Genomic DNA, 14,925 nt, shown 5'->3' on the forward strand with positions numbered 1-14,925 from the left:
GATTCTGCCAATTGGAGAACCAGGGCTTAAAAAAGAACATAATCGATAGTTAGCATACTTGTTTCTATTCATCATGTATATGTTAAACCTTCTGCCACTTTAGTCAAAAAGTCTGCCGCTTTTTGAACTCTAAGTGGTAAATGCAGCTGAACTTCAGTAGAAAACAAGCTGCTCCATGTTCAAGGGCATAAAAAAAAAAAAAAGTAAGGCAGGAAGAAAGGGTGGGAGGGAAGAAGGGAGGATGGAAAGGTGGCACTGTACTAATTTTTGTGAAATAAGAGCCTGACCTGATGCAGTCTGTGTTTTTCCAGGGGCTTCTCTGATAATGAGTTTTGCTGGAGCATGTGCAGGAAAGAGCAGACACACATGAGAGAAATAGAGGCTCCGCGTTTGTGCTCAAGGAGGGCACAAGGAATTGAGATGCTTCTCTGAAAGCAATGAGCATTTGTCCAACTGACACATGGAAGTTTTCAAAGACAGGCTTAGAATGATGATAGTGAAGTTTTTAAGAGTTGATTCATACTCAGTCCAAGGAAACATCATCATAATGAACCCACTTGATACCAAGGGCCAGCTGAAGAGTATCATACAAAATAGCTTCTAGCTAGGCCAGCCAACTAATGGTCTAAGTTGTCAAAAAGACTGATAGGGAAGCTGAGAGAATAAGTGCATGCTGGTATATTATTTGGTGAAAGAAAACACGTAAGAGATAAGAGGAAGACACTGGAAGAATCACTTAGTTGTGGTATTGACCCAAATCATCTAATATTCATCTTAGAATTTTAGGGCAAGGAGCTACATGCAGGCTTTGAAGGTCACCAGGTCCAGTGTGATTCCAGGCTTTGCTACATAAAATCTGTTTAATTCCCAACTCTGGCCAAAGCAATCTCTGACGCTAAGTTTTCTTAGGCAATGTGGATGTTGAGTTTCTTAGGCAATGTGAATGATATGAAGAATACCTTCTTTCCCACTGACGATTTAATGAGTTTAGTATAAAGTTTCTAGCCTACAACTAGTATGACTAGTATGTTTAAATATTGTTTTTAGAACCAGAGGCACTGCTTTGGTCCTCAAAGAGCTCAGAGATTAAGGCTGAGAAAAAAAGAAAAAGAAAAAGAAAAAAAACCCTTGAGCTTCTCTAAGTATAAAACCACATGTTTTTTGTTCTTCTAAAATTACAGTGAACTGTATACAAGAAACAAACAATTAAAAATAAAAGTATATTAGAGCAACATGGGAAAAATTAAATACTTGCAGTGGCCAGGAAGGCAACATGAATGAGTGAAGTCATCCTGGTGGGGTCTGTGGTCAAGTGGAGAGTGCATGCCCTATCTTAAAGGAGCTGACCCCAGTGCAGCTGAGAATTGCCATGCAAGAAAGCAGGTTCATTTTTAAGAGATGTTCTGATTTTTCAATGAGGAACTAACTAGAATTTTTAGAAGTATTTTCTGTGTTTTAAAAAATTGACAAATAATTAAAATAAGTAAATGTTCGGTGGGTAGAAAGATAAATGATTAATAAGTTTATATGAGTTCAGGTGTGCATGTCTGCGACTACAGAGGTAGTGTAGGACAAGCAGTGGAGTGCATGGGGATGGATAACATACTAGTAAATGCAACATATGTGAAGAGGTGCAAAGTCTAGATAGGCCATGTGGCATGAGAGCCACAAGTGGTTTGGAATGCTTGGTGCACTGAAGTCAGTGCAGGGAGTGTGGGAGAAAGAAGCTGATGAGTTAAGAGGAGGCCAGATCTTCCTTGCTGTGTCAGTTGTGATCAGGAATTTCAGATTGATCCCTAGGACAATGACTAGTTTCCTAAGGGTATCAAACACGTACAGCAGAATCACATTTTCAAATTTGCATTAATTCTGGCCACAAAATGGTGAATGGAAAGGAAGAGCAGGGGCTGAAGGTAGCATGTTTTTGCAGGGATTCAGGTTAGGGTGACAGAGAATATACTGAAAGCAGTCTCCAGGCATAGAAAGAAGCAGACAAGCTGGCCATGGTGGCTCACACCTGTAATCCCAGCAATTTGGGAGGCCAAGGCAGGAGGATTGCTCAAGCTCAGGGTTTTGAGATAGCCTGGGCAACATAGTAAGACCTCATTTCTAGTAAAATTAAATAAATAAATAATAAAAATAAATTTTAACCAATTAGCTGGTCGTGGTGGTGTGTGCTTTTGGTCCCAGCTACTCGGTAGGCTGAGGCAGGAGGATTGCTTGAACTTTGGGAGATGGAAGCTGCAGTGCGCTATGATCACACCACTGCACTCCAGCCTGGATGATAGAATGTGACTCCGTCTGAAAAATAAAACAAATAGGCAGGCAGGAAGGAAGAAAAGGAAGAGGAAGGAAGAAAAGAAAGGAAAGAAAGAAAGAGGAAGGAAGAAAAGAAAGGAAAGAAAGAAAGAAAGAAAGAAGAAAAGAAAGAGAAAGAAAGAAAGAAAGATAGAAAGGAAGGAAGAAGGAAAGAGAAAGAAGAGAGAGAGAGAGAAGCAAATGGATTCAGAAACAGAGATTTCTGGGAGAGGGAGAGAAAATCCACAGGGCTGGGGTAGGGGAGGAGGACAGTGAGAGAGGAGGATGAGGGAAGATTACTGTTGCCTTTCTGTTTCTGTACAATAAGTTTTACAGAAGATTCATGCCTCCAACAACTCTCTATACATAGTAGGTAAGAAGGGCTGCTTTTAAAAAATTATTCTCTTTATAAAGAAAAAGCAAACTTACTCCTAGTTTTCTTCTTTGTAAAGACTAAAACAGCCAGGTAAAAATGGAAATTTAGTTCACTGTGCAATTGAGTTCATAACTCACTGTGTCATTATGTTTTGTCAGCATCTGTAATTGAAATAATCACCCAGATTTGTGTCACTATCACCAGGCTCTATAAGTCTCAAACCTTAAGGAATGCATTTTTGCCCGAGTAACCACCCACCTCAGTCATCTTCTTCTCTATTAATAAAGTTGTTGACTAAGTCACATGCAAGAAAATGTGCAATAGATCTTGCATTCTTCACTTCTGCTAAAAGAAAAATGACACTAACAAGATATATGAAGAGTTATTCAAATCCACCATGGGGAGTGACTACAAAATGAGAAAAACAAAACCAAACAAAACATTTGACTACCTAAATCCTCTCCTCTTTATTCTACACACTCTCCAGGAAAGAAATAATGAACCTTCCTCTATGATCTGCTTGTGTTTATAATTGATTTATCTTGTGGTTAAAGAGATTTACTTACCAAAATTGAGACAGACAGGAGAATGCAATTTGGGTTTGGCCTCCTGGCCTGCTTGGGTATCACTTATGGGAACTGAAAATAAAATAATTGAACACATATTGTATTCTATAAATCATTACTTCAGAATGCAAGATGAGATCTATCCCTTAGGATAAATGTCTTTGGATGTAGCAAGTGAATGTCATACATATATTTATGAGTCTGCTGACCTGGTGGGATTTTGAAAAACAGCCCTTCTCTCCCCACTCTCCCCTGCCCCATGTCCCCCTCACATCCTCCCCATTTCTAATTATTTCCTTGCTTTCCTCAAAGCCATTGACCCACCATTGGGCCAGTCTGACTAATGCCAGGAATTCTTTAAATTATCTATTCATTCCTTTAACTTACAGCTTTGTTTCTCACTTAACATCTCTATTCCCTGTCTAAGATTATGCATTTCAATTTCTCATCTGATCCACTTTGATAAGGACACATTTGTATCTGGTCATTTGCCAGACAAAGATTTAATAAAGTTTTAGAATAATTTCTAGAATGAGGCTCAGATGAGAGATGTAAGGGTACAGAAAACGAATGACAAGTTGGTCCTGACCTTGGTATTTTCCCTTCCACCTTCTCCTCCTCTCCATTAGTACATCTGGTAGACCTCAAAGATCTGTGTGTGGCTTTCACTCATCCATATGTATAGACTTGAGCGTGAGGATTTGAAACAAAAGTTGTGTTCTTTAAGGCCATTCTGTACCTCCACCTCCCCTGGGTTCTCCCAGGAGTTTCAGCACCAAATAAATACCTTATAATGGGACTTAGCTTAATTTCCTGGCTTGTCTTTCAATACACATTTTTCTGATATCAGAGGGGTAGGCTGGTGGAATACTGGATTTCTGGTGGGAACAAAATACTCTGAAATATTAAATCTGCCTGATTCTTGAATAATTTTCAAGAAACATATAAAATCTTTCTGAAATCTTTAAGATATATCCTCAGCAGAAGGTTACAAGCCTATTGTGTATTCCACAAAAAAGAAATCTGTCTTCTAAATCATAATGTAAGAATAAGCTCATTATTAATCAGCTTAATTTAAGGATTAATCAGCACATATATATTAAGGACCTGGTTCTAGCCATTGTGAAGGTGCAAGAGAAGACATAAAAGAGCAGCAGTGATTTAACAGGTATTGTATTCTATGTTATTTTCTTTCTTTTTCTTTTTTTCTTTTTTCTTTTTTTTTTTGAGACAGAGTCTCGCCCTGTGGCCCAGGCTGGAGTGCAATGGCATGATCTCGGCTCACTGCAGCCTCCGCCTCCCCGGTTCAAGCTATTTTTCTGCCTCAGTTTCCTGGGTTCAAGCAATTCTCCTGCCTCAGCACCCCCCCCCTCCCCGAGTAGCTGGAATTACAGGCGCCTGCCACCATGCCTGGCTAATTTTTGTATTTTTAGTAGAAATGGGGTTTCACCATGTTGGCCCGGCTGGTCTTGAACTCCTGACCTCAGATGATCAGCCCGTCTTGGCCTCCCAAAATGCTAGGATTACAGGCATGCACCACCATGCCAGGCCTGTTGTATGATCTTAATGAAGTCTCACTATACACTGCACAATAGGTTGATTTTTATTTTATAGATCAAGTAGCTGAGGCTTAGGTAATTCCATGGTCAATATGGCTAATGAGCAAGTGACACAAGTTTGACTCCATGTCTATCTGGCTCTGGTCTACCCACCTTCCACTCTACTGCACTGCACTGTGCAAGCATTAGGAAGTCTACTGAGGTTTTCTAAGTTGGTGTACCTAACAGCTTCTGTCTAACTTTGCCAGAAAGGACAGTCCCACTCTGTGCCTTCCACTTCAAATGAAAGTGTGCTTGGCCGGCGCGGTGGCTCACGCTTGTAATCCAGCACTTTGGGAGGCTGAGGTGGACGGATCATGAGGTCAGGAGATCGAGACCATGGTGAAACCCCGTCTCTACTAAAAAAATACAAAAAATTAGCCAGGCGTGGTGGCAGGCGCCTGTAGTCCCAGCTACTCGGGAGGCTGAGGCAGGAGAATGGCGTGAACCTGGGAGGTGGAACTTGCAGTGAGCCGAGATCGCGCCACTGCACTCCAGCCTGGGCGACAGAGCGAGACTCTGTCTCCAAAAAAAAAAAAAAAAAAAAAAAAAAAGAAAGTGTGCTGTGGACTGTGTAAGAACTTTTTTTTTCACAAGAAACATGGCCATCTGAAGTTTTACCATTAAACCTGTAAAATATAGGAACTACAATCTTTCACTTTTTTTGTGTGTATATGGAAAGAGCTTGAGGGAGGGGGTTCCCAGCCTAGAAGGATGTGTATTTTTTTCTTAACTTTTATTTTAGGTTCAGGGCTAGATTTGCAGGTTTATTATGTAGGTAAACTTGTATAACGTGGATTTGTCGTATATTTTGTCACCCAGGTACTAAACTTAGTACCCAATAGTTATTTTTCTCTGATCTTCTTCCTCCTCCCACCCGACACCCTCAAGTAGGACCCAGTGTTCGTTGCTCCCCTTTGCGTCCAAGTGTTCTCATCATTTACCTCCCACTTATAAATGAGAATATGGGGTGTTTGGTTTTCTGTTCCTGCTTTAGTTGGCTAAAGATAGTGGTCTCTAGCTCCACCCATGTTTCTTGGACATGCATTTTTTTTGAGCCTCTTCGGAATTCCAATTCTCACTGGAAACTTTAATAAAAAAATTAATTTAGACCTGCATGACAACAGAGAACTACTTAACTCTTACCCATGCCAGCATTAAACCTAAATGTATTGAGCCCTATAATACCTTATATTTATTTCCTTTTATTTAACCTCTTAGGGGGAACATCATCCAGACAGAAAGGCTTCCTAGGATGCATTCGCTCCTTACACTTGAATGGACAGAAACTGGACCTGGAAGAGAGGGCAAAGGTCACGTCTGGAGTCAGGCCAGGCTGCCCCGGCCACTGCAGCAGCTACGGCAGCATCTGCCACAACGGGGGCAAGTGTGTGGAGAAGCACAATGGCTACCTGTGTGATTGCACCAATTCACCTTATGAAGGGCCCTTTTGCAAAAAAGGTACCTTAGGCGCTCCTGTTTCTCCTGAGTGCAGTGCTGTGTCACCTACACGCTATGGTCAGGCCATGTGATACTCACACTCTGAGACAGTCTTTATCATCTACTCTGCCTCTGTTTAGACAGTCTGCGTAGTTCATCAACGTAATTGCATATACTTGTTGGTATTACGTGTGTTCACTGGCAATGTAACTGAACTGGATGGATAATTACAGGAAAACACCCTGTCCACCGCCAAAAAGCCAGTTAAGTAGAGAAAGAGGTGGACTCACATTTCTGTTGTTAGCTAGATTGTTAGTGAACACATTCATATTTCCACTTCCAATCCCTCAGTCCACAAATGTAACCAAAGAATTGTAGAATCTAGCCCTGGGGGAGCCTTGAAGATACTTAAGCCATCTTAAATTATTTTTTACAACAAAGAGAATATCAGTCAATTAGTAAACACAGTACCGTGTATTTGGTGAAATCTCCCTATTCTGCAGGTGACTTGAGTGAATGTCTGAGGCTTTAAAAGCCCTGTCTGAAAGCTCATATTTAGTTCATTGGTGGGCTGGGACTGAAACACACTTGAAAGTCAAAATTTCTGCTCCAGGGCTTTTCCTATACCCCTTTACAATCTCATGAGTTTATTACATTGACACAAATTAATAATCACGGATATACGCCTTGGACAAGGAATGAGGATTATTGTGTAAATTCTCTAGATAAATTCAAGATACCTCAAGAAACTAGAAAATCTCAATATTCAGTATAAATACGTAGTGTTTTTCAAACATAAGGAAAAAGATTTGGTGTACTCTCAATTTTTGCAACATTTTAAAGTTTATTTAATTGATGGAAAAAGTTTGTTCAGTAAATAATGTAAACAATATTTCAAGAGCAGCATTTAAATTATTAAAATAAAATGCTTGAATCACTTTGAGACACCATTTACAAACAATCAGAGCAATTATAAATAATTCTTCTCAATTCATTAAAGCACATCTTCGAAGCACCTTTACAAAGCAATGGTTTATTTAGTCCAGCTTACTACTGTTGGAACTTAGAAACAAAAGGGAAAAAAAGCACTCACTGTTTTATTTGAAGGATACTATAGTTTGAGCCCTCCGTTCATTCATACAGGGGCCTTCTTCTGAATTAGTTTGAATTACTTACTTATTATTGCTGAAGAGCATGGTATGCTTCTTGGGAGAAAATTAATGGTAAAACTTTTTGGGTTAACTGCATGGAAGCTTAAAATAAAAGTTTCCATTCCAGGGGCTCATATTATGAGCTAAACAAGCAAAGTGCTGCTAGGTATTCACACTGGGGGAAGTCTCTGAACAACTTCCCCTGAGAAGTGTGAATGCTGCCCTTTGAACCATCCCACATGCTGGGAGGAGCACAAACAGAATAAATCCTATCAGACCCAGGCACTGAAATGCACAGGCATTCTTCTCAGCATCTCTAACCAAGTCTTTTGTTTGGAAGGACATGAACAGTAGACCTCTCTGCATTTCTCTGGGGACATTATTCAAAGATCTCGTAGATCATATTGTTCTAAATGTAGCCAAATTTCTTTTTTTATTTTGGCTCCTTTCTCCAAAACCATTCATATTAATTTTCTTCTGTCCACGGCCCTGTATCTTTTCCCTGCATATGTTGCAACATCTTTGTGCTCCCTCCCACTTTTAATTATGATCTGCCAGTTACATAGGCAAATGTGTGCCTAGCCTTTTCATATGCTTTGTATTTTACTGTTTCCAAACTCTTCGTTCTTTCTGATAATTCTAAGAAAATGATTCCCTCAGTATTAAGTCCTCGCAATGTATGGAAGATGGCCTTTTTAGTCACATCTTTGAGCCCTGCCAACTGCCCTTGGGGAATATGGCCGGAACTGAAATGGGGAGCCAGCGGCTACAAAATGGTTCTGAACAGAGGGTGGTCTGTTGGGCAACTGGGGCAGCCTTTTATGCTACTTACTATGGCACAGTATATTTCAAGGAGATGGTGTGTAAATACTGAATATATCTTGGATAGAATTAGGGACATTTTTTTCATTACCAATTCCTAGGTCAGAACTATGTTTCATTGGCCGTTTTTCCGTTTCTCATAATGGTATGAAGAAATAATCATCATAAAAAATAAACTAGTAATTAATTGCAACATATATTCCTCATCCAAACAAATAGAGCAGGTATTAAAATCTAAATTTAACTTATTAGGGGTTAATAAAGGTGTATTAATTTGCTAAGTGTCAGGAGGTCCATCTAGCTTGTTTTTGGTTCATTTTTTCTCTTTATGACCCTAATTTCATTCTATACGTGAACAAGGTAATATGATTCCACAGCTTCAAATATGCAGCTTTTGTTTTGCGCATTTTTTCTCTCTTTTTCTGTTATTGAGATGTAATTTATAGACAATAAAACCCACTCTTTTAAGGTGTATAATTCAGTGATGTTTAGGATATTCACACAGTTGTATAATCATCACCACCATCAGTTGCAGAATATTTTCATCATCTCAAAAATAAATTCCATGTCATTAGCAGCCACTCCCCAGTTACCTCTTCCCACGTCCCTGGAAACCACTAATCTACTTTCTTTTTCTGTAGATTTGCCCATCCTGAGCCTTTCATATAGATAGAACCATACAGTATGTGATCTTTTTGTGTCTGATTTCTTTTACTTCACATAATATTGTCCCAGTTCATCCATGTTATAACATTCATCATTACTTTATTCCTTTTTAATGGCCAAGGAGTGTTCCACAGTGTGAAAGCACCACAGTTTGTTTACCCATTCATCCATTGATCAGTTAATGGATGTTGGGAGGGTTTCATTTCTTTGGCTATTATGCATAACACTGTTATAAATATGTACACATTTTTGTGCAAACATATGTTGTCTATCCTCTTGGATATATACCTAGAAGTGAGATTGTTGTGTCATATGGTAACTATAGGTTTAATCTTTTTGAGGAACTTTCTAACTTTTTCAAATTGGCTGTTCCATTTTACATTCTCACCGGCAGTGAATGAGGTCTCCAATTTCTTCACCTTCTTGCCAACACTTTTTATTGTCTGACTTTTTGATAATAGACATTTTAATGAATATGAAATGCTATCGCATTGTGGTTTTGACTTGCATTCCCCAATGACTAATGATATTTGATATCTCTTCCTGTGCTTATTGTCCATTTGTATACATAATTTTTTTGGAGAAATGTCTAACATCTTTTGTAGATTTTAAATTTTTCTTCTTTTTACTCATCAGTTGTAATAATTTGTTGTATGTTTGGAATATAATTCCCTTATGAGATATATGATTTGCAAATGTTTTCTCCAGTTCTGTGGGCTGTATTTTGTCTTCTTCATAGTGTCTTTTTGAAACACTAAATTTTAAATTCTGATCCAGTTCATTTTCTCTAGTCTCCTATCTTTTTTGTTTATACATTTAGGATCATAGCTAAGGAAGACTTACTTAATCCAAGATCATGAAAATTTACACCTATGGTTTCTCCGAAGAGTTTTATAGTTTTAGCTCTCACAGTTAGGTCTTTGATGCATTACGAGTGAATTTTTATATTTGTTGTGAGGTAGGGGATCCAGCTTTAATCTTTTGCATGTGGGTGTATCCTTGTCTCAACACCATTTGCTGATGTGTGTTTGTTGTTATCTCTCTTATCCCCCCTACACACACACCATTAATAAAGAACCTGGGTACGACTGTCACGGTGTTTTAATTTAAGTGTTTTTTCTTCCTAATTAAAATGTAAGATAATTATTTATAAAATTTATTTGAAAATTTATTTAGAAATCTAGAAAAGTTAAAACCCAATCTAAGTACTCAGAAATAATCATTAATAGGGAATTTATACTTCCTTCTAGTTTTTTATCCCCTTGCACTTAATATAACTAAGATAATTTTGCCCATTACATTTTATATTCTGGATTTTCTTTATTTCCTTTCAAAAGCATTTCTATGTAAGTCACCAATATTTGTTAGCATCCGTCTTAATGATTGCAATATGTTCCATCTGGTGCTACTGCCTTCTCTTGTTTAATCCATCCTATTACCAGAGCATTACTGCTCACAGATAAATCGTGGAGCTCTGGCACCACCCCTGCCCAAGTTAAGGTTCTGGTTCATCTACAGTCCACATTGTATGACACTGGTTGTGTAGCTCAACCTCAAGATTCCTTGGTTTCCTCATCTATGAGATGTGGGAAGCGCAGGACTCTTTCACAGGGAGTTGTGTTTAACATTCGATGAGCGCTCCACAAAGCACATGGGATAGCCCATGGCATGTAAAGTCTCACTAAATGCTGACTCTTCTTATTGATTGAAATTTTTCATTATCTAAAATTTTGTGTGTAAATAATGCTAAAATAAACACATATATTGATTATTTTCTTAATAACAATTTCAGTGAAAAACATAAAAGTATGTACATTTGGGTACTCTTTACATACTGCCAAAAACCTGTCCAGAAATCATTTAATACTTATATTCATTTCAATTTATACCATTTATTTTTACTTTTTATTATGGAAAAATGGCAAACATATGCTGTAGGCCAGGGAAGAGTTTAAGAACTCCCATCCACCGGTTATCTAACTTCAACAGTTACAAACTCATGATCATTTTTATTTCATCAATACACGCAAGTCCTATCCTCCTCCTTTATTATTTTGAAGAAAATCCCAGATATAGTACTATTTCATCTACAAATATTACATAATGTATTGCTAAAATATAAGCACTCATGATAAACACATAGCCACAGGATCATTATCATAAGAAAAGTATCATAATTTTTGAAATAATTGCTCAGTGTTCAAATTTCCAATTGTTTTATTTTTATTTAGCTTGTTTGATTTTATCTAAATTAATTAGAGCTTGGATATTTCTGGGTAATTTCTAGACTATTCATTACCCAGGACTGGTCTTTCTGTTTGTTCTAATTCCAAATCTAATTCTACTACTATTATTAAAACCGGCTACTGTTTATTGAGTTCCTACTATGTGTTGTGCTTTTATGTACTTTCTTCCAATCTTTCACCCATCCCAAGACTGAATTCATCCTGATTTATATTTGAGTAACGTGAGATTGAATGGGATCCCGTGATTACAGGATGTGTGTAGATTCAGGTTTTATCTCCAAGTCTACAGGCCCCATGGAGGCTCAGAGACACACCCTCCAGTACCATCCCATTTCCAGCTCCTTCTCCTACTTCATGTCATCCACCAATGCCCTGTCAATATGGAGATCTTCTTGCAGGTCTCAGGAGGCTCTGCTCTCAGAGACATCCAGCTCTGGAAAACATTGTCTCTGTCACTAACACATCAAGCCCAAGGTTAACTTCTATTGGTCCATTGGTATTTTTGTTTTGTTTTGTTTTTGTTTGTTGTTTTGTTTTGTTTTGTTTGACAAAGTCTCACTCTGTCACCCAGGCTGGAGTGCAATGGCACAATCTCAGCTCACTGCAACCCACACCTCCTGGGTTCAAGTGATTCTGCTGTCTTGGCCTCCCCAGTAGCTGGGATTACAAGCACCTGCCACCACACCCAGCTAATTTTTGTATTTTTAGTAGAGGTGGGGTTTTGCCATGTTGGTCAGGCTGGCCTCGAACTCCTGACCTCGGGTGATCTACCTACCTCTGCCTCCCAATGTGTTGGGATTACAGGTGTGAGCCACCGTGCCTGGCCCAAATGTTTGTTTTTTTAAAATATCTGTCTTACCATCTCAGAATCTAGTTAGCATAGATTCTTCCACCAAGTGGATGTTCTAGAGGTGTTGTTGATAGTGGCTCAGTGGCCTTGGAGAATCATCATGGTCATTAGAAATCACTTTCAAGTTAAGTGTCTTTATCCTTTTTGGCCAGTGGTTTTAGATGTTCAGATGACTCAACCCATCTGATCAAAAGCTTAAACTCTTAGATTGTAAAGTATAAGGAACTGAAAGAACAATAGAGTCCAGGTGTATTGCTGAATTTAGCTTTATGATAAAACAGACAATATTTAAACATTAAAAATAACTAGAACTGGGGCTGGAGGAAGAGTGACAACAGAAATTTGGTTTGACATTTCTAATTACGAAATGCTTTTAATTTTTAATTTATTGTCTTAAGTATAAAGAAAAAAGTAGTATCCTGTATATGCCCATATCTATGTTATTCCTAACAGAATGCTCTGAATTTTACTTCCGTTTAAGCACACACACAAATACCAAATAAAAGTCCTTTATTTTGTTAACTAGGAGGCAGTAGCTCAAAATGCAGACCAAATATCCCTGAGAAAATTTACTCAAGGAAAATTCTTGAATCAAGCTGTTGATAACCAGAATTCTCACTGTCACAGATGTCTGCTGCATATTTTTATAAACAGGAGTACCAAGGTTGTAACCTGCATGATAAATGCAAAACACTTTCTCTGAACCTTTAGTAAAAATGAACTAGTATTCTCAATCTGCTAGGCAATATGCATAAATATGCAACTTTAATTTTTTGGCACTATTACAGATTGTTACAGAATTTTCACAAGGTGGAACACATTTGCAATAGAATTAGGAAGCAAAAGCCAGGTATTATTATATTCTAGGTGCCACTAATTCAATCAGAGACTTTCATGGGGAATTTGGAACATTCCATATGCCATTTAGGACAAAGGGAAATTAATCATGCCAATATGGGTTTTTGTTTACTGTGCAGATTTTATGGCAGAGGTTTGCTGCCTGATCTAAGGTGTGCTGCACTATGAAAGAGCCTTCCCCACACACTCTGTTACTGTAGAGATAAAATTTAAAGTGAACTCAAGAGCAGCCTTCATTTAAGGAGAGTATCTCAGCATTTGGACAGATGAACATTTAATAAATGAATATATTGTATAAAGTCTATTGGGATAGATTCAGGTTAAATTCTCTTCTAACACTCTGTAAGTTCAAACTGTACTGGGCAACTCTCTTAAGTGCTTTACATACATCAGATCACACACATCAGAGAAATATTGATGAAGTAGGTATTATGATTCCCATTCATCAGATAAGAAAACATTCTCCACAAAGTTCATTATCTTGCCTGGGACCACATGGCCTGCATGAAATCAAGTGAGACTCCATATCCAGTGCTGAGTCACTCAATGCTAGTTCCACTACACTAACATGGTAACAGTTGGTGTGCTAGAGCATTCTTCATGGAGGCTGGGTGATTTACAGATGCCACTAAATGAATTTTATCAGTTTCTAGATCCCATATTTCTTCCTGGTGGTGGCAGATCTCCATTCAGTGTGTTATGCTAGAGGGATTGTTTCCCATAGGAAAGCTTATTTACCCAAGTCTTGGCTATATTTTGGAACTGAGTACCAATGCCTACACATCTAAAAAAGTGAGTTGAAGAGTTGGAGACCTATGCCTTTTCTGCTTTGTCCATGAATTTCTTCTTTGCTGTTTTCATTGTCCTTCATGCTTTACCAACATCATAGAGAATTACTGCTGCTCACCCTAATGTCTTGTTCTGTATTTAGAGACCATCCACAATCTCCCTGAGATACCAGAAGAAGAACACAAACTAGAACTGTCAGGTTCTCAGTTTTGGGAGTAAGACGGTTCCAGTGTATTTCTCTATGCACTATGCTGGAGGCAGGGACATGTTATCTTTACTTCCCAGGAAATTAGCCTGGCACATGGTCATTATTTTGCAGATGTATGTAGAGCTGGACTTAAACCACAGGAGGCAAACCTGAGCTTTCTTTTCTGGCTATGCAATCCTGTTCAAGATTTGTAACCTATGAGAGCATTAAGTTTTTCATTTGTAAGTTAAGAATAGTGACTTCTGCCACTTCAAAATTATTGTGGGGAACATGTTGTCTGATGCGTGTAATACTCCTCACACAGTGCCCAGCGCATAGGAAACGACAAAGCAGTTATGGCTAGCTTGAGCAATGGATCTAAAGGTTTCAATGTGTGCTCTCCCCTCTTATATTTTGCAGAGGTTTCTGCTGTTTTTGAGGCTGGTACGTCGGTTACTTACATGTTTCAAGAACCCTATCCTGTGACCAAGAATATAAGCCTCTCATCCTCAGCTATTTACACAGATTCAGCTCCATCCAAGGAAAACATCGCATTTAGCTTTGTGACAGCCCAGGCACCCAGTCTTTTGCTCTTTATCAATTCTTCTTCTCAGGACTTCCTGGCTGTTCTGCTCTGCAAGAATGGTGAGTGTGATGGCATGATGCCCAGTGGAGTCTCAGCCTGGGCTGGAGGGACGGTGCGTGCCCTCCAGAACTCTGCATAATTTCAACCTCAAGTTGGTCCCATCTGGGAAGCTTATTTCCAGACTTCCAGCAAAATCCTTGATTATTCTTTACCTTTATGAGTTGCAATTGGTATTCAGGGCCAGTGTCAATTCACCGCTGAAGTCTCAAATGCATTGACTTTAATTTGCCTCAACTGGATAGCAGTAATTCTTTATTATTTATTCTGTGCTGGAATCCATTAAGTGCAAAGGAGAAGATCATAAGCATATCTGAATTTCAGAAGGACACTTGCCACATATATTTTGTCATCTTTTCTTCAGTCTTCTTTACTGAGGGCTGTTAAAACAATGAGCATACATGCAGTCTGTATTAATAGAAGCAGTTGTCCAGG

The 14,925-nt window shown here is 38.6% G+C and overlaps 1 protein-coding gene across 1 annotated transcript in view; it reads left to right on the forward strand.

Annotated features, from left to right (window-relative positions):
- CNTNAP5 (contactin associated protein like 5) overlaps positions 1–14,925 on the forward strand; it is an 885,765-nt gene that overhangs the window by 744,790 nt on the left and 126,050 nt on the right. Inside the window, exons 18-19 of the mRNA XM_030800870.1 lie at positions 6,060–6,299; positions 14,268–14,492. Of these exons, the coding sequence (XP_030656730.1) occupies positions 6,060–6,299; positions 14,268–14,492 (465 nt within the window). The remainder of the gene's footprint in view (positions 1–6,059; positions 6,300–14,267; positions 14,493–14,925) is intronic.

The sequence above is a fragment of the Nomascus leucogenys genome, chromosome 20 (genome assembly GCF_006542625.1).
Source record: "Nomascus leucogenys isolate Asia chromosome 20, Asia_NLE_v1, whole genome shotgun sequence".
NCBI classification, from domain to species: domain Eukaryota; kingdom Metazoa; phylum Chordata; class Mammalia; order Primates; family Hylobatidae; genus Nomascus; species Nomascus leucogenys.